A 19,418-nucleotide genomic window follows, 5' to 3' on the forward strand; every position below is an offset into this window, starting at 1 on the left:
TTTATTAACTCCGGACAAAGTGTCACAGGCTCCGTGTGCCCTACCGAAACCTCAATTACCTGTTCCTGGGTTCTTTATGGCAGTAGATTCACCTCTGCCTGCTTTGCTAGCACTTCCATCTGCTTTCCACCCCCTGTGTCTGGCGCCCATTCCCTCGCTCTCCCTTTTGTTACTTAATTTCGTGGACCGACTTCTAAATTTATTTATCACGCCTCTTTTATTTATTTAATTATGGCTCGCATGCTTTCCTTTTATTGGGTTTTAATATTTCTAGGCCATTTTCCGAGTCTTTTTTTGAGGTCCGATTTCCCTTTTCCCCTATACCATGCATGCACCAGCCCCACCCTCCCTTCTCCATTCCTCTCCCACTGGGACTCCGATAGGCTGCCTGCACCAGGAAGCCATCCTCTTCAAGCTAATTTCCGGGGCAGCCATCCATCAGGTAAGGGCCAGAGGCAAAGGGCAGCTCCCATCTAAGCAGCTCCACTCGTGTTTGCCCTATGTTAGCATGTGAAGCCAGCCACTGTCAACCAGAAATGACTGATAAGGTAAGTGTGGTGTGGGTGGGGAGTACAGCAATGACTGTATTCCATTAAAACTCTACCACACTTACACTTACATCACAAAGCACACCGATGTTAGTCAGCTAATAAGTAGTTTTCCCAATCACTGTTGTGTCTCAATTGTAGGTGGCTCTTCAATTTAGGTGTTTTTCCCCACTTGCCAGATATCTAAATTCTAGGCATTTTCTACTTGTTGTTTGGTCTCAGATTTCAGCGTATTTTCCCACTTGGCAGATGGACCGCAGGACACAGGGTGCCCCCCCCCCGTACCCTCTGGAGGAGCCCATGGGGGCCCGTGGGGGTGGTGGCTGCTGCTCACCAGAAGGTACTAGAGGGGAAGGGAGATGTGCAGCACTTGGTCAGAACACTGTCTAGAGAAGGTGTTGCCACTGAATAACCCTACTCAAAAACCCATACTTCTTAATACACAACTGCAGCACACTAGAACGTATGACAGGGAAAGGGATATGGGCCACAGTTAGTCATAATAGCGAGGGTAGGAAAGAGCACCGCCACTAACCATCCTTACTAAAAACTCACCCTTCTGCATACACCTCTCAAACTCTGAACTAAACACAACCATACCTCTACAGCACAACAAACGCTTGCCCTTCACTACACCACAACAACCAAAACCACACATAGCCTCACAACAGCACATGGCGGCTACCAACCGAAAAACACCTACGGCTTAGCAAACGGGGGAACCAAACTAAAGCTGCCAACAGCACATCACTACTCTCTTGCTCTTTCTTCCGCTTAAGCTTTTAGGCTTCCCTTGGTCAATCGAGTCAGAACCTATTCTTACAGGAGTTGGCTTGGCGAATGTCAGTTTCAGCAACATCCTCTGTGTCAATCAGGATCATACTTCATGCTTTCAAATTTTACCGGTTAACTGAAGAATGGCTCGAAATCATGTCTAGAAATACAAAAATAAAGGCTGGGCTGGGATGATCCCATCCATATTGGGAAACTTGCACTATTAAAACTTTGAGAGATTATCCAATCCTGGATAACTAGCTCAAAGTTAAACAAATGCTTTCCAGAAACATGTTCAATGGCACATATTGCGACGATATTTAAGAAGGGAAACAAGTTGGATTCAGTTAATTATCACCGGATAGTGCTGCTGGATGCCGAAGCAAAGATTTGCACCTCATTGCTTTTAAAATAATTAAATAGATGGGCGGATAATAGAGGCATCATTAAATCAAACCAAACATGTTTCAGAAAGAGAGCTGGGACATTAATCCCGGGTATGGTTTGATGCTTTCCAAAATATGGCTTTCCTTAAGGGATCTATGATCACCTATGCAGTCACAATATCAAACCTCAGATCAAGCAACGAAATCTTTCTGGAAGAAAAACCATACCTTAAGAAAAAACTTGGGGGCACCTAATTCTCTCACTTAGCTGCAAAAACCTGGAACAACATCGAAAGAAATAAGAAACATCACAGACCACTTACAATTCAGGAAATTAATAAATTCATAAAAACCTGGCTCTTCAACATCACAGATGCAAACTGAAAAACCAAACCCACTGAACGATAAACACAATGGAAAGGATGACAAATATAGGACAATGACAACATCTAAAACCAAATACTACAAAAAGAGAGACGGCACTGTCCAATAGGACACAAACGATACCCATAAGGACAGATTCCAGCGTCACTAGCCAACTCCCAGTGAACAACCTTCACCCGCTCGATAAATGCTACAATAGATCATACCTCTATAAAGTTGGGTGAACATTAGCACTTGCCACGCTAATTAAGCTATAGATATTGGCGGGGCATGGACCAAAGAGAGTGGTGAATGCCGGCAGACTCCGCCCCTGGACATAAGTGCAAGTGTTAGCTTTTCAACATACCAAACAGGGTAGAAGCGGTAACTTGAATGAGCAACCAAATAAGATGATGAATGCCGAGCAAGCTTCAACACATGGGAGTAAACCCGGGCCTGTTAATGCAGATCCTCCTACTAGATTAGGAATGCTTTCTGGGCTAGACTGCAAGAGACGCACTAACGCCGGCCCGCCCCGCATACAAACAGGGGCCATGTAGGCAGCCGATTGCCCAACCTGTGCAAGGTTATGCATATGAACGGATACCATACTGGAAAGGGACCGTGAGTGCGGTACAGCCCCCGAGCTGGACATAGACACGGAGACGCCCAACACCCCACCTGATTAGAAATACGGAATTTGCGCCTCACTTCAAGCCTTGAATGCCAACTAACCAACCCACTAACAACTTCATCCTCTGCATACACCTCTCAAATTCTAACCAAACACAACCACAAACTTACAACACAATCTGCACAAACTTCATCACACTGCAAAAACAAAGCATGCATAGACTCGCACAACAGCACACAACGCCCTCCAACAGTACAACACCCCAAGACCAGCCAACGTAATTCAGTGCTGAGAACGCCAACAGCACATCACTGGTCTCTTGCACTTCTCCAGCTCATTCTTCACTAACTCCCCCCACCCCTCCTTTCTTTCAGAACCGCCAGAGCGCCAGGGGACCACTCCGGTGGTGATTGTACCATGCACTAATATTCTTTAACATTAACAATAGATCTATCATGGGCTTTTGATACTATTAAATAGATTGCACTCCAACACGAAATTGATGGTCAGGCTTGACCTGGACGGTGCTGTCAGCACCAATTGAAATATTCTGTGGCTTAAGACAAGGCTGAATATTAAACCCCTTTGTTTTTTAATTTGTACATGGCAGATTTGGGGGATGAGTAAAGCTTCATTGGCAACTCCGAAGTTGCTCGGGGTGGAAATTGCATGGATTACATATGCCGATGACATCATGCTGTTTGATCACACTAGAGTTGGTCTTCAACATATTTGAAATTGGTGATAAATGAAAAAAAGACCAAGGTGATACATTTCTCTGCAGGAAAGAAGAATAAAATGGTGTGAGCTAAACCAAAATGTAGAACAAGTAAATATGTAGACATATCTGGGGCTGACAATCACAGAGTCCTAGTAGAACGTATATACATTTTGATCCTTTAGAAAAAAGCAATGAACTTAGCATCCCAGATGAGGCATTTCCTAGGTAAATATCGGAAATTTACAGTGATGTCAACAAAATATTTCTATGAGGGGAAAAAAGTGATCACAGCGTTGATTTATGGGCTGGAAGTTCATTAATCTTTATTAACATTTGACCTGACCATTCTGGAAGGATTAATTTGGAAGTATGTTTCATCACTACCAAAACAAAAAGAAATTACCCATGGTTCTTGTTAGATATGGTCTCAATGAATTAACGATTATGGAAGAGATTTCTACTGTGTGCTAAGATCTATGATCCACCAGTATCCTCTTTACTTGTAAACTGTGAAACAATGTCTCAGGAAAGAGCAATAAATATGTTCAGATTTGTAAAAGTGCGGCCGTACAGATCAGTGCTCCATTGGAAGAAGGCTTATCAAATATGCAACTGTAAAAAAAATAATAACGTTTCAATGAGACAGGAATGAATCCAGTAGGAAAATGTGGAGTACAAACAGTATGGAGATTTGGGTTTGGGTCATAAGAAGCTAGGTACCATGTCAAAGTATTTGATGTACTTTCCATCACCAAATATGAGATGTTACTATTTACGTTTTGATTTAATCTAATAGAAACACACCAAAACAAGGCTAGATGGAATGGAAATGATGAGAATTTTCACCTATGCCGGTTTTGTAGTAAAGAGAATGAAACCTTGAAACATTTAATGTTAACTTGCGTTTGTCTTAATGAAACAAGAGTGATGATTTTTAGTCAGTTTGTACCCTCCCCTCTTTTATATTGAGCAATGTGATTTGTGAACGACTTTATATTAATGAGTCAGTGGCATGGACCAAGTAGGATGGTAGATTTGGGGAAATGTTTTATTGGGATGAGTTTACTAAGAATGTAATTTTTAAAAGAGGATTCTTTTTTTATTTAAAATGTTTGGTTTGATTTTACAAACTTTTCATTTATGTTTTGCAGTTACATTACATTTCTAAAAAGAAGCATTCAATATCTACATTTCAATCGTTCAAATTGCTTTCTTTGTTGATCGCCAACCAAAATTTGATTGTGAAAATTAGACGTTTTTCTTGTCCTCTTAATAAATTGTCCCATCTTTCTTGGGTTGTCAGTTGTTTGTGGGATATCCCAACGAAGTCCCTGATTAAGGCCCTTTTTTCCTTCAGTGCCGGGCAGATCATGATCAGGTGAAAAAGAGTTTCAGGGATATTTAACGCTTTACAGAAACGGCAATCAGAAGTTATGTTAGCTGATTTGTCCGTCATAGTTAAATAATCATGAGTCGGTAAGATATTGAACCGAAAACGCAGAAACAGGTCACGGATGCTGCGGTCTGGAAAATAGTTCAAGTAGCCTGGCAGTTCGTGAAGGGCCCTTATTTCAGTTTCGCACTTAAGGTGGCGTTCATATTTGCTTTGTTCGGCCACAGTTTTAATCCAGTCATTGGTCCGTATTTTGCGTTTCGCATACTGTGGTCTGTTCATCAGCATTTCTTCAGAGATTTCTTTTGTATGCATTTTCTGTTTAATCTCAGAAGGAAAGGGCTGTGATTTGGAACGCTAGTTAAGGATTTCCAACGATGGTATTTTGGTCTTGGGATATTATTTTTCTGTGGAGATCCATTTGCTTCCAAAGAACTATCGATTGGGTGGATTGAATCGCTAATTCGTAACGAATTCTTGGCATAGGGAATGATCTGGGAAGAGATACTGTTTTCCTCCAAAATAGTGACTCATATCTGGGCCAATTTAGTGTTTGTTGGTTGATCAGTGATTCACTGGCATACGTCAAGATCAGAATTACTTTTTGCTTATACAGGGCAATTGTAGCTTTTATTGATTATGTTCCGAATTTTCGATGAAAAAAAACTACCTTGCCTTGCAAGTGATCTGGCTTTTCCCTCAATGTGGTCTTTCCATTCTTGTTCATTTAAGGAGTGATTAATCATGACACCCAGATATTTGATCTGTTCACTTTCTAGGTGTATCTTTAAATTATGTTGGTTTTTATTTTTTGTGAGGATAGTTTCATTACCTTAGTTTTATTAATGTTTATCAGCAACTCGTTTTCCATCATGAAGGTTTGTGCTTTGTCTAAGGTTTTTTTTGTAGACCTGATAGAGTTTTATCTAAGATGATGATATCATCGGCGTAGATTAAAGTTTGAACAGGCTTGTTGTTAAACTGGAGGATTGGCCGCTATGTTTTGGATCCTTTCTCCGAAGTCCCAGGTGTACAAGTTGTATAGGCAGGCTGCCAAGGGGCACCCTTGCTTCAAGCCGTTACAGGTGGAGATTGGCTTTGTCACCATACCGTCATTGGTTAACCGGACTCTGACAGGGGTATTAGAATAGAGTTGTTTAATCGGGTTCAGGATGGAGGGTGGACAACCCCATGCTGTTAGTTTGGTCCAAAGTTTTTGTCTGTTGACAGAGTCAAATGCCATCTTTAAGTCTATAAAGATGGCATACACCTGATGGTTCTTAGTTATTGCTTCATATTTTATCATACTCGACAGTAATCGATTCACATTCGTTCCTATTTTCTTGACGAAACCAGTTTGGCTTTTTTCCTGCTTACCATTCTCCTCTGTCCACGATTTATAATTTCTCTTTCTTTTCTTTCTTTGTAAACTATGTATTTGTGTAAGGTTAATTGGTAACCAAAAACACTAAAAATATACAAAATATTTTAAGCCAGCCAAGGTGACAAAGTGTATTATGTCTGGATCCTAAAGTAGTCCTCACAAGTTCCAAGCACACAACTGCCCTTCCTCATCTCTAGACTGAGCGTGCAATGAGGCAGGATCATATATGTCCATGTCCTACCATAAACAGAACGACGACCAGCAAAGGCTGTGGTCTACAGAGATGGTGCTAGAAAAACAAGGGCAGCCATTTTTAGTGGCCAAAAAGCACTTTAGCTGTAAAAAATAAAAGTGCAGAGAAGTAACACACACATCCAAAATATAAAAGTAAAGAGAATGCAACCAACCTACATAATATGTACTAAGAGATGAGTGAGAAAAGGTTTTTATAAAAGAAATGACAAGAGGGTCCCCCATACTAGTCTCCAAAAGGGAGGAGTTTGTGCTGCACAAAAAGGTAAAAAGGTGGGTGAGCATGTTACCCTGTAATGGTAAATGTTAGAAAGCCCACGTTTATCATGTGTGGTAGCTCCCTGCTCTTTTTGCTTGCTTTTCTGGGTGTGGGACTTTGCTTCTCTCCCAGTCAGGTTTAATCAAAGCTTGACAGAGTGGCTCCATTTTTGTGTGCTATGCCTTATAATTCCTAAGGCTGGGGTACCCCAAATGTGGACCATAGTGTCTCACACAAGGTACCGTTTCTCTGCTAGTCAAGTGGCTATGCAGGTGGTTTCTTTTTTGTCACCATTGAAAAAAATGGCTCCACTAGGTGGAATCTACTTCAGCTGGCTTTGTCATTTTTAACCTCCTCCATTGTCCCCACCCTTCACACTCACAGCCTATAGATTGATATGCTGTCTTGCAGCATAGTAAGCAAGTTTACTCCCTTTAAGTCCCCGTGCCCTCTTCATTCTTGCTCTGGTCAGAATGATAAAGTAGCATTTGAAGACCACCATTAGCAGTCTACAAAGGGGTTACTGTTCTAGTACATACAGGATACATGTTATCAATAACATCCAGGAAGGTAGATGTAGTACTAATGCAGGACCATATGTAATAGGTACATGTAACCCATAATAGACAGAGAACTCACATTAGCTGCCTCACAGAATGCAAGAGTGCTCATGCATGGATAGAGACCACCAATTGGAAGGAACGCTCATACCGTAGCATGGATAGTGGAGGCAGATTAGAAGCTACCAGGAAGGTGTCTTTATCCAGACAAACAGATTAGAAGTGGGATATGGTTTTCAAATAGTGTTGCCATTAGATATCAAAATAACAAATGCCTGTGGTGTGAGATATTAATATGTTCACTATTAACACAGGGAAACCATGAATAAGGCTTTTATGAAGATCATACCATGAGAAGGAAATCACTCACATGGTCATGGCAATATTGGGAGGTTAGGCAATATAAGATTAAATGAGATGGCCAGGATCACACATTGGTTAAGGGGTGAAGGGGTGAAGCTGGGATGTGTGCCAACTCCGCAATTGCTGCATTTGAAAATTTATTTTCTAGTTTTCACCATGAACTAAAGCAATCTCATTTTATAAAAAAACGGACTAGGAAAGTACACAAATCACGTTACCAAACATGACCATTTTGAAACAAAATATTGTGGAAGGGTTTTATGCAAAATGGGAATGATTCTAGCTTCATTCTCTCCATCATCAAGGGAAGTATATAAGAACCAGCATACCAATCGATGTGATTTAACATATTTAATCTGGGTTTGTCTTTTGTATTTTAAAGCTTTAAATACTTCCAAAACAATGGCTTGTGACATTTTCATTTATAAACGTGCATAAAAACCTTTGACATTTACCAAAAAGCAAACCGTGTTTTCTGTCAAACAAGCAGACCTTAAAATATGCTTGCCTGCCACAACTCTAGCGGAGGGAACGACCATCCCCCTACAAGCGCACTGGGGAAAACTGAAGCTACAGTCCCACACGCTGGGCCACGACAGAGACTGCGGCCCAGTCTAAATAAGGCCTGGATGACTGGCGGTACAGCGACAGAACCCGGCATATTTGCCTAACAGGGCACACGGCCCATGGAGGTGACATCAACCTCATGTGACACCATCCAACGCTCCCAGCCACCGAGAGCGGCGGGGGGTGGGCCGGGCATCACAGCAGCAAACAGAAACGCGGCATTGCAGACTGTCACCGATCTGGGGTCGACAACATACGGGGCAGAACCATACCCCTCCCCACCCCCCAGAAGTACTGAAACTCCACTTGTGGGATAATCGGCTACCAAGTAGAGATCGGGCTGCACACAGCACGCCTCCCGACCATCAAAACAGGGAATCTCATAACAGAAATACGCCTGCAGGGCCTGGCAGCAAGCATGGGGAAAGAAAAAGCCAAGAAACCCCCCCATGCAAAACAGAATTGACCAATACACCATACCCCCATTGCAGGCCCCCAAACTCCAGCCACTGTTCACTGGAAACACAGAGCCTGAACACATGCTCTCTTTAAACGACGTCATGGCCGCAATAGCGGATTCCCGCTCATTGATGGACCAGAAGATGGACGGAATAAGTCTGAATGTATCCCTCCTCAGACATGACTTACAAAAACTATCAGCGTGCACTGGAGAGGCAGAACAGCGCATCTCCAACACATAGGATGGGCTACACGACTTGCAACAACTCCTCTAGGGAGTCAAAGCCAAGCTAAAGACTCTAGAGGCAAGAGTCGAGGAAGGAGAAGGGAGATCCAGGTGTAACAACGTTCGTATACTCGGCATTCCTGAGAAAACAGAAGGGCCATGCATGGAACTCTTCCATGAGCAGTGGCTAGCAGATGTGTTCGAGCCGGAATCCTTTTCAAAATAGTTAGGCCTCAGCGGCTCTGGTATGGCTACTACTAGAGAACCCGGTGAGCTTGCAGAAATCATTAGCACTGTTAGGAAGATGCACCTAAAGACCCTGGCCACAGGACTTATTGAACATCTCCCAAACAGTGGCCATACAGGCTAACAGGTACTTGTCCAAGACGTGAGTTGCAGCGGCAAATGGGGTGCAAAAAGCACCTTAATTTACAAAAGGTGGCTGGAAAAAACAAAAGCCGGCCTGGACTACAGGCAATTAGGCTTAAAAAGGTGCCAAAAGTAAAAATCCTTCTCAACACTGTGACAACCAATCTTTAGGAGAACACCCAGTTCAGCCTGGGAGATGCCGCACATTCAGTCCCTCTTGCAAACCCACCCCGCCCCCAAAGGCCACATCTGTGAGGGTGATTTTTATTAAACATTTTTGGGACCCAAACACGTCCACATACTTGGCATACTGGGTCTTTGCTCTGATGTTAAACTGACTCTCCATGGGGTAGCAGAGCAGGAGTATTTTAGGCAACTGTTTGGGAGGTGAAAGCGCTGGTTTGAAAAGTACAGTAAATGCAGGATAAATTCATGTTAAGTGAATTGTAACGTAATAATAAAGCTGTGCTAAAACTACAAAATGTTAGCAGTCAAGTAAATAAATTCCTTTTCACACTAATGCATAAAGCCCAAATGGTCTTAACGTTGCTCAAACAAAGACTGCTGAGAGAACCAATACACACCCCACCACTCCCAAGTCCCAATGCCAACCAACGGGGGTAAGGAGGTATGCTCCAGGGAACCCACAAGCATAAGAACCCAAAGAAAACTTGTGGCAGGGGTGTAGACAAGTGGGAACTGGAGTCCTTTAAAGAACCCCAGTCACAGAATTCCACTCACCATTCTTCAGGATGAAATCATTAGAAGGGACTGTCACATTTCTGTTCTGGATGGACAGGGTAATTACAGGAGGCCTAGGGCAACAGAGGGACAGAACTAAAGCCCTGAGGCAAGTAACGAGGGGTCCCCCAAAGGAGATCTTATTGAAGTAGTCCACGAGAACATCTAGGCTTCTCAGCCTGCAGAGGTAGCCTTCTAGAGCAATAGCAGGCAATGTTGCTCTTGCCAGTGGATGGGCAAGGGTCAGTAAAGGAGCTCTGTAGTACCCAGAAAATGGAACCACCACTTGAAGCAAAGGCCGGGGACCTCAAGAAGATCTGTTAAGAAACAAAGTTGGAGCAACAATGTTGAGGAGCCTGCAGTGTGGAGTCTTTAGAACAGCAGCTGGGATGGTGGCAGTTGTCAGTCGGGGTGGGGGGGGGGGCGGGCAAGGACAGCAAACAGACCCTGACACTAAAGGAATAAGCCTTCAGGCTGATGGGGGCTCAGAATTGAGATCTTAGTTAAAACAACAATGACACTAGTCATGGGTCAGAGGTTGCAGCTTGGTAGAAGTGCGATCAGACATACCACTGGAGGTCTCCACGCCAGGTGAATGCTACCAGAGTCATGCTACACAGTCAGAGCGTCCAGTGGGGCAAGAATGTTGGAAAGCCAGGAGGATGTGCTGCTCGGTTTCCGGGGCCAAGAAGCAGTGTGACACACGAAAACAGGTTCTGCCCAACGATCCAGCTGTTCCTGCCATCTTAATGTTCCAACTGTTTAGAGAGGCAGAGTTTCACAATTTGGAGTCCAAAAGGTGCTGCAGTAGATCTCCTGTCGGCATTCAGTCGCCCCTCTGGATGCTTCAGGATCAAATCCCAGTAAAGCTCTGGAGCAGAATGTCAACTTCTGTGCCCAAACCAAAGGATGTAGGATCACCCTAAACTTCCAACACACACTTGTTACCATTCAAACATTTGGGAGCCAGCCAATCAGTGCTGGTCACCACACACTAACTTTCCTGGGTATTTCACTCGACAAATTCATGGGATAGGGATTACAGAGGAATCCTAGAACGCCATTCCCCCCAGTTCCCTGGCACCTACAGGCACACCCGCTCTATCCTGTGTGCTAGGCTTGTGGCACCACACATCATGAAAATGGCCATATCCGTTCTCCGTCCAATTGCACAAAGAGAATCAAAGTACAGTCATCTGGTTGCTGGATTTCACAACTGTACAGTACATTTTGAGAGGGGCCTGGTTACAGACCCATAGACTAGGAGGAACGTCGGAAATAGCCAACATCTTTGGCCACCATAATGGTCCCCAGATGGCCACAAACATATATGCCAAGCACTCATTGAGGACTGGGATGGAACTCAATCGTGAAAATAGTCAGAGCACCAGAGAACACAAGCAAAAAGGGGGAGGTGGACCACAAAAGTAGGCAAAACATGTATTTCATACCTTATACCATCATATAACAGATAAGAGCCACACTTATTCATTCAAGGGAGCCCAATAGGAAGTGGCAGAAAAAAGGGAGCAGAAAACATACACAGATGTAAAAAAGGACCAGAAGGCGCTTACCAGTAGAATGCCCTCTGCTTCGATGATCACAGACCATGTGTTGGGGTTCAAAACAAAGGGTACTCTGTAGCTGTTCTGAGGTACAGTGACAAATGTTGGCTCTGTGCTGGGGGCGAAGACAATCTCCTTGGTTTGTTCTGAACCTGCGGCAAGGGAGGAATGATAGAAGGAAATTACTGCATAGAACTCTGACACCAGGGGGTCTTGGGGAAGCAGAGAGATGGTCATGGCGATGGTTCCCAATGGAGAGATGAAGTCCAGCAGAAAATTTGAGGGGGATCAAATTTAGTCTTTACATGGAGCTAGTGTATAGGAAATGGTTTAATCGGCTGAAATCTCCTTAATAGCACGATAGACCCTCTCTGGTATTGGCCCCCACACAGAGCTCCAGGCTCCAAGTTAATAATTTAGCCTTTCGAGGAAATGAACCATCACAGGTTGGTGGCAGATATTCAATCCTTTATTCAATTTGCCCTTTCATTAAAAATGGCATGTTTCTTTGAGAGCAAGAGCTTCGAACAAATGTAGAAGGCTACATTATGGACCTGTCTGAAATGTAGAGTGATTGCTGAACAGTGCCCATCACAACATAGTCATCCAGTCAATCTGAAACTCAGTGGTAGCTTGGGTCTGAAGTCTGCAGAGATTGAAGAAGCCCAGACTGGAGCAAAAACTTGCTAGTAATGTCATTAAAGTACCAGTAAAGCGGATAAACATTGTCATGGAAAGGAGCCAGTGGTTGCTTCACTAGCTAGACAGATCACTCCTTCGAGAGTCCCTTCGTTTGAAGGAGACTTCTGCAGTCTGATATGTGTAAGGTACGCCTAAGTGGAGCTCCCTTTGATCCAGAGCTACAGCGACCTCTGGTGGTGTAGAAAAGCAAGGTTGGAAGATTCCACCGATAGGATTTTCTTTGAGCGGACTCTTTCACTAAATACGTTTGCCCTGGGGGAGAAGGAAGCTATTGGATTCCTGTGAGATCATGACATACCACCACCCTCAATCAAAACTGCGCACTAAAATTATGAATTAGACTAAGCGTTTAGGTTTTTCTTGCACAGGTGCCAAGAGAGGTCTGCAGCTTTGTTTCATAGCAGCTCACCTTGAAAGGATGAACCACTTTAGTGACCACTTGCAACCTGAGCAGAGTTCACACAGAGAAGACAGCAGGCTTGCGCCAGACATCCTTCATAGCCCATAGGCGGCCCCAGAGGCGTTACTAGGGGGAGCCGGTGGGGGGTGGGGGGCTATAGCCCTGGGTCTTTTGGTTATAGCCCCGGGTCTTTTGGTTATAGCCCCGGATAGAAGCTCAGAAGGCCTAGCAACACCCTGGGCGGCCCTATCACAGTGACACCACAGCTGTTAAATAGAGTCTGCCTGCCAAGATGTACATTTTTTTTTTACAGATTAGGTAAAACCTGTGGCAGATATCCCTCCCAAACCTTACAAGTTACATATAGGAAGAGTCGTCTTTTGATAAACTACGCTAAGGAACCACGAGGAGGGACCCTTGTCCGCATCCTTTGAGGCATTGCACTTCGCTCCTCCACTAAATTAATTGTTGGCACCATCACTGTTGCCATTGGACAACAGAGGTTTCTGAAGAAATCCCACAAAGTAGAACCTACTGGCCAGAGGTCTTTGCAACCAATGTGTGCCTGAAGTCTACAAACCGGAGAAAAAGGAAACTTGCTAGCCTATTAAAAAAACAGGCTCTGGCCAGGACATTTTCTCTGCAAGATCCACACTGGTCTAGGAGGCTTTGGCACTCGCACTTGCAATAAAGGAACTAGGTAATTCGATCACCAATGTGTAGGTTTGCCCTTGCGACAATGTGACAATGAAGGACTCTTCAAATGGGCACCTGTTAATTTCTCTACCCTTGGCACGTTGTTGGCAAGCCTTATCCTCATGGTTGGTCCCAGTCATACCCCAAAGTTTTGAAATGAACTTTGGCTTGAACATTCTATTGGTCATGTTCTTGTGCTGCGTCTGACTTCTGTTGATACGGTCTCAAACCAATACGAGGTGTGATGCATAATATAGCGCATGAAAGAGCCTCCAGTGGAACATTCGTAGCAGCATCCCTATTGCACATGGAGCCATTATAGAACTTTGAGGATTAGCATAGGACGTGGGTGTGTCTTAAAGTATCCCAGCTGGGCATTCCGTTGCTTTTTAAGGGTTTTACCATCATTCAAATACTTGGTTGCCTTGAAACAAGTTGATATGAAGACCGTGATCACCTGCTGTGGCTCTGGAGCAGATGAGCTATAGCAGATAACTGTGCAATTATGACACTGCAGCAGAATTACTTACGTCAGGTAGTCTCAGAGCCACTACAAAGGCACAGCTAGAATGCTCAGGGCCTCCCTGATGCCACGGAAGATCACACTTATTCCAGCAGCATAGCAGGAATGGTCCAAGCAATTACAGAGCTACAGCACAGAGTCACAAAGAAGCTGCAACAGTAACGCGAGTGCTGCAAGAACTCTCAGGGTTGAAGCAGAAACGCTCATAACCACTTTGCAGCAATACAAAGTTGGAGCCACTCACAGCTTCAAGCCAATGATTATACAGCAGTGGCAACTTTATGTACTGACCTGGGAGATTTACGGTTCTGGCTGCACACCTGATGCACTGTAGGGCAAATATTTCTTACCAGAAATAGTCGTTCTGTGGCTTGTATCTGCTTAAAATCACATGCTTTGCAAAGGCCACCTTCTAGTGGTTGGTGAAGACTATTACATATCTTGAGGTTTTTCGATTTTGAAAATGGGCGTCAACAGGGGCGTACCTGCCACATGATCTCTACTCTAGATATGAGGTTACCCAAGATCATTCACATGCCAACGTCCTCCAATTCTTTTTTTTCTGTCATGACTTGTTAGACAATTGTTGGAAGTGACAGTGTATATGCTTCTATGTGAGGAGGATGGTTTGGCGCATGCAATTCCAAGCAGATCCAAGTCAAAGCAAGAGGATTACTGGTAAGTACGTTTACCTTCTTGGCTTTCTTAATCGGCTTGGATCACATGCTTGGCCTAGATTGGCATGCAGTATTCCCTGTTGGTGGAGGGTAGTGGAAGGAGCAGGTGCAAAGAAATGTTTCCAATTTTGCCCGATTCACCTGAGAATCGGCTTTTGTTTGTGTGTTAACACAATAGTGTTGTGTGAAAGTGTGGACTGAACTCCATGATGCTATTTTACCAATGGCTTCCAAGGGAACATTGGCTATGAACGCTGAGGTTGCGTCAGTACCCCTTTGTGAAATGTGCTCTATGGGTAAACGGGGGAGTTTTGTTAGCTAGAGTATAGCACATTTGTTTGCCGTAACAACCCATCTTCCAATGGTTGCTTTAGTCAATTGGTTGCCTTTGCTTCATGCTGCCATTGATACAAAGAATTGATCCATCTTTTGGAGTCCCTTTTCTAAGTAGTATATGAAGGCTCGACAATCGTCAAGCATTTGTAGAGCCACCCTATCCCCAACCCCTACCCCTACTTTTTGGGTTTTGAAAGAAAGCCAGTAGCTCAATGGATCGATTAATGTGAAATTTAGAAATTGATTCAGGTGAAAACCTAAAGTGCATCCTTCGGACAACCTTATGTTTATGAATTGTTATAAAAGGTTCGGCCACCGAAAGGGCCTGAAGCTCCCTAATCCTTCCGATTGATGCGATAGCAATAGGAAACACCACTTACATGAAGTCTCTTAGATTTCCCAATGGTTTAAATACATTCTCTTGGATAAACTACTGTTTCCAAGAGCAGTGAAGTGAAATAGATTTTACTTACATTTTGTAACTTTCTAGACCCAGAACACACCATCTTACCCTAGGGTGCAGGAGGGGTTACTTAGTATGCCCTTTGTCTAGTTTCTCAAGTAACTATTTTAGGTTACCCCTTCTACAATTAATAGCTGGTGGCAGTGGTTTACTTTTTACTACCATTTTGTGTTTTTACCGCAGACTGTGTTCGCAACCACAGTAAAGCACCCATGGGTGCCCATTTCGTCAAAAGGGCCCTGGTCTTCTTTTTTCACCATTTCTTGTTAGAAAGATCCTTCTTGAGATGTACTCTGCACGCCAAACCAGGTTTGGTCCCTTTGTTTGTTTTGTCTTTGGCGGGATTCACGAGTGAAGCCTGCCTCTGGCTCCAGTATGTCTGGCAGGGGCAGGAAGTGAGTGAGGTGCCCGAAATTCCCTGTGCTTAATCCCCTTGGTTACAGGAATGCACCCAAAAGGTGATTGGCCGGCTGGCTGTCTGGCAAGGACAGCCAGCATGCTGTCTGACAGCTAGGTTCGAATGAATGGGAGAAACCTGCATAAAAAGGCAAGGCTTTTGGCTTGGAAGACAGGTGACCACTGGATGAAGGAATTCGAAGAAGAACTTGGAAGAGACACTTGCTGCAACTCCTGGACTGTTGGTTTGTCCGGTGAAGCCCTGCTGCTGTGCTGAAGCTCAGAATTTGCCTCGACTAGAGAAGCCCTGCAAGGACGACTTCTCCCTTTGAGTTGGTGGGACCAATCAACTCCAAAGCAAGCCCGTCTGGACATCCTCTCTGAGCTGGCTGTACTTCCACTGCTGGAACCGAAGTGCCAGGGAGAGGAACACCAGATTGTGTGCGTTGCTTTTAAGTTGGACCCGAGCGTCAGGAAGATCCTCCGGACTTCTCTGAAGCAGGACTGACCAAGCCTGTGCCACCTCAGAGTGCTGGACCCCATATGCGAGGAAAGTCCAGAGTGGTATCCGATAACTGCGGTGTTGCCATTTGCCGTCAGACGCGAGGAGTTGAAACACTGAAGAACCGCTGAATCGAAGTTTGCCCATTGCTGCCGCTGACCTTCCCACTGCAGGGCAGGAGTCCCAATATGCCCTCCCTCTTGTCCCCACGACTGGGGCTCAGGAACAACAGGATCTGCAGAGCTGTACAGGAACAGAAGCCAGCTGGAACCATTTATTCTAACCAGAGGTACTGTAGAGTCGAAGAGACCGTACCTCTTGTTGTGTAGCCTTACTTGCTCTCAGTTGAGACCTGTCTTGGTTACCTTGCAGGGTTGCTAAACCTTTGCCCCTCACAAGCCTCCCAGCTTGTGGCCCTTCAAGTGTTTCTATTTTTCAACAAACATTTCTGAAAACTTTGTGCACTACTTTTTACCTACCTGCAAAGACGATCTTCAGCTCCCCTTGACATTGTGCAATTAACATTGGCTGTCCTGGCTCCATGAGCGATTCCTCTTTACCTCTGACTCTTTACTTTGGCCTTTCCCATAGGAAAGGGTTAATTTACTCTGCATTGAAAGGTATCAAAAGTACTTAACTGTTTATGAATTATTTGTTAACCTTTGTATTGCTCTAAATGTACCAGTGATAAATCAATGTCCACAGTATCCTAGCTATTTAAGTCACCTGAGGGTGTAGGAAGCGTCTGTGTGCCATCCCCAATGGGTATCATCTGTTTTAGAGAAACTAAGAGTGTGTTTTGAAGTGTATTGTAATGTTTACATATTACTCCCTTCTGAAGAAGGCTTATACAACTGACTGAAATAAATGAATAATTATTTTATCAAGAAACCTTGAGTGTAAGTGTGTATTTGAATAACTGCTACTGTGAAACTGTCACAACCTTACTGCTCACATTGACTCCTCTTGAGATGAGCCTGGCTGCTCGGCCACACTACCAACCTGTGTAGTTCAGACTTACACCAAAGGTTGGGTCCCTATTGCCAGGAGGTCAAGGTTATTGTAATGCACCCAAAAGGTACTGCATACAATCTTGCCGAACACATAATTTCAAAAGGGGGCAACTTTAGCATTAAGAGTACAGTGTTTAAATCCAACCCTGGCGGGGGCTGAGCCACTGGGGGATAGATTCTTTTTACTTCTTATATGAAGGCTTTAACTAGTGGTACTGTCAGCCACAATACCTTGTGTTGGGATGTGGTATAGTTTGCAAAGGCTGCTAAATGTACTCAAATTTAATTGTACACAAGATCCAAGTCTAGCGGATACAGAAGGTAGACAACCAATTGTATTGCTGAGCAACATATTGTATTGATTTACTTCTGGTTACACCAAATTACAAATCTGTTCCACTTGTTGATGTAACAGTGTTTGGTTTGTTTGCATTTAGTAATGTATCCATAAATCTTGTGTAGTTGTAGATGTTCAAACTATGACCTCAGGCGCCAAGCTGCTAAGTTGGTTGTAAGAGGGTTTGGATGCGTCATCAGTTTGTGATTCTGCATATGCAGATCTGAAGTGGTTCAGGTTTGATTGGTGGACAGAGAAACATGTTTATTTGGTACGGGTACCATGGTTGTCTCGCCCAGATTGGTGTAACGAGTATCAATTTTAGACTCTTCTGGTGTCATTTGTGAATTAATTTGCAGATAAGCTGTGTGGGCGGGGGGCAAGCATATGCAAATATCTAGGACTATCTCATCCATAGTGCATTGCCTGTGGACCCTAGTTGTGGGAACCTGGAAGCAAAGTTTTGGCATTTTATTTTGCGCCTGAAACAGGTCGATTAATGTTTGTGCCCAATTTAAGCAAACATCTGTTGTGTCTTGCTGTTGAGTTCCCTGCTCAGGGTGTCTGCGAGGCAGTTGTGTTACCCTGGAAAATGGTGTGCTTGGATGAACATGTTCTTTTGGATGCACCAGTGCGAAATGTTTTGTGCAAGCCCCAATAGTTGCTTTGCCTTCATGCCAGCTTGTTTGTTGATGTAAAATATGCTGTCGTGTTCTCTGTTTTTTCCAAGAATACTTTTTCCCATTGTTTTAATCTGGAAAACAGGGCCATATTGATTATTAGCAATTCCAACCAATATGTGGTCCTTTGCTTTTAACATTTGACCACGTTCCCTGAGCAGTAACAATTTGGCAATGTGCACCTCAGCTTGTTCGGGATGGGTCCATTATGGTGATCTGTGCAGGCTGCATAGTAAGTCTTTCCCTTCACCACACTTTCCACTGACCACCACTGAAGACTTTCATGAACCCTTTGCAAGACCGCCACTAGATCCTCCCCCTTTCCTGTCCCTTGAGGCCACTGCTCTGCCAGACACGGTTTTATTGGGGCATCATGAGGCAGGTGTGGGGTATTATAAATCTGCATGAAGCCATCATAGCCAAGAGTTTCATGACCTTTTGGACAGTTATCATTTGACCCACATAACATTACAGGAGTGTTTGAATGCTTGAACTCTTTCTGGTGTTAATTCTAGACTTTGAGTGTCTAGAACTGCTCCTAAAAAAAAAATCTCTGACTTGGTAAAAGTTTGGATTCTTTCTTAATTAACAATCCCAGACTGTAGAAAATTCACTGTCCCGTTGTGTGTGATGTAGACACTCTCTGCACCCTCTCCTGTAACCAGTCTTCCAAATAAGGGTAAACTGGAATTGCCTTGCGGTGCGGATGCGCTCAAACAACTGAGCACCTTGGTGAATACAGTGCTGATGCAATCCAAAAAGGGAAGAACTTTGAACTGGAAATGTTTCTTTACTATTTGGAATGTGAGGCATTTGCGAGGACCTGGGAACATTAGACGTGAAAGAATCAGACTTTCATATGTCAATGTGGTCATGTAGCTTCCCTTCTCTGGGTGCTGTATGACCTCCTGTAGAGTATTCATTCTGAATTTTTGGGGTTTTAGATATTGAATGTTGGCCTTAGGTCCAAAGGACTGGCCCCGTTTGTCTGGTCTTTTTTTGGAACTAGAAAATAAACAAGAGTAAATTCCAGTGTTAACCATTTTGTTTGGAATTTGTTCTATTGCTCCTGTATACCGGTTTACTGGCAGAGATCTTTGTTGGTCCAGATTTACAAAAAAGACTGCTA

General features: G+C 43.9%; 1 protein-coding gene across 2 annotated transcripts in view; it reads right to left on the bottom strand.

The window, feature by feature from the left end:
* Positions 1 to 19,418, bottom strand: part of LAMA5 (laminin subunit alpha 5) — a 670,647-nt gene that overhangs the window by 375,770 nt on the left and 275,459 nt on the right. For both annotated transcript variants that reach the window (XM_069650738.1, XM_069650737.1), the window contains exon 24: positions 11,574 to 11,716. In XM_069650738.1, the coding sequence (XP_069506839.1) occupies positions 11,574 to 11,716 (143 nt within the window). The remainder of the gene's footprint in view (positions 1 to 11,573; positions 11,717 to 19,418) is intronic.

Source organism: Ambystoma mexicanum, chromosome 3p (genome assembly GCF_040938575.1).
Source record: "Ambystoma mexicanum isolate Mex_15411 chromosome 3p, UKY_AmexF1_1, whole genome shotgun sequence".
NCBI lineage: Eukaryota > Metazoa > Chordata > Amphibia > Caudata > Ambystomatidae > Ambystoma > Ambystoma mexicanum.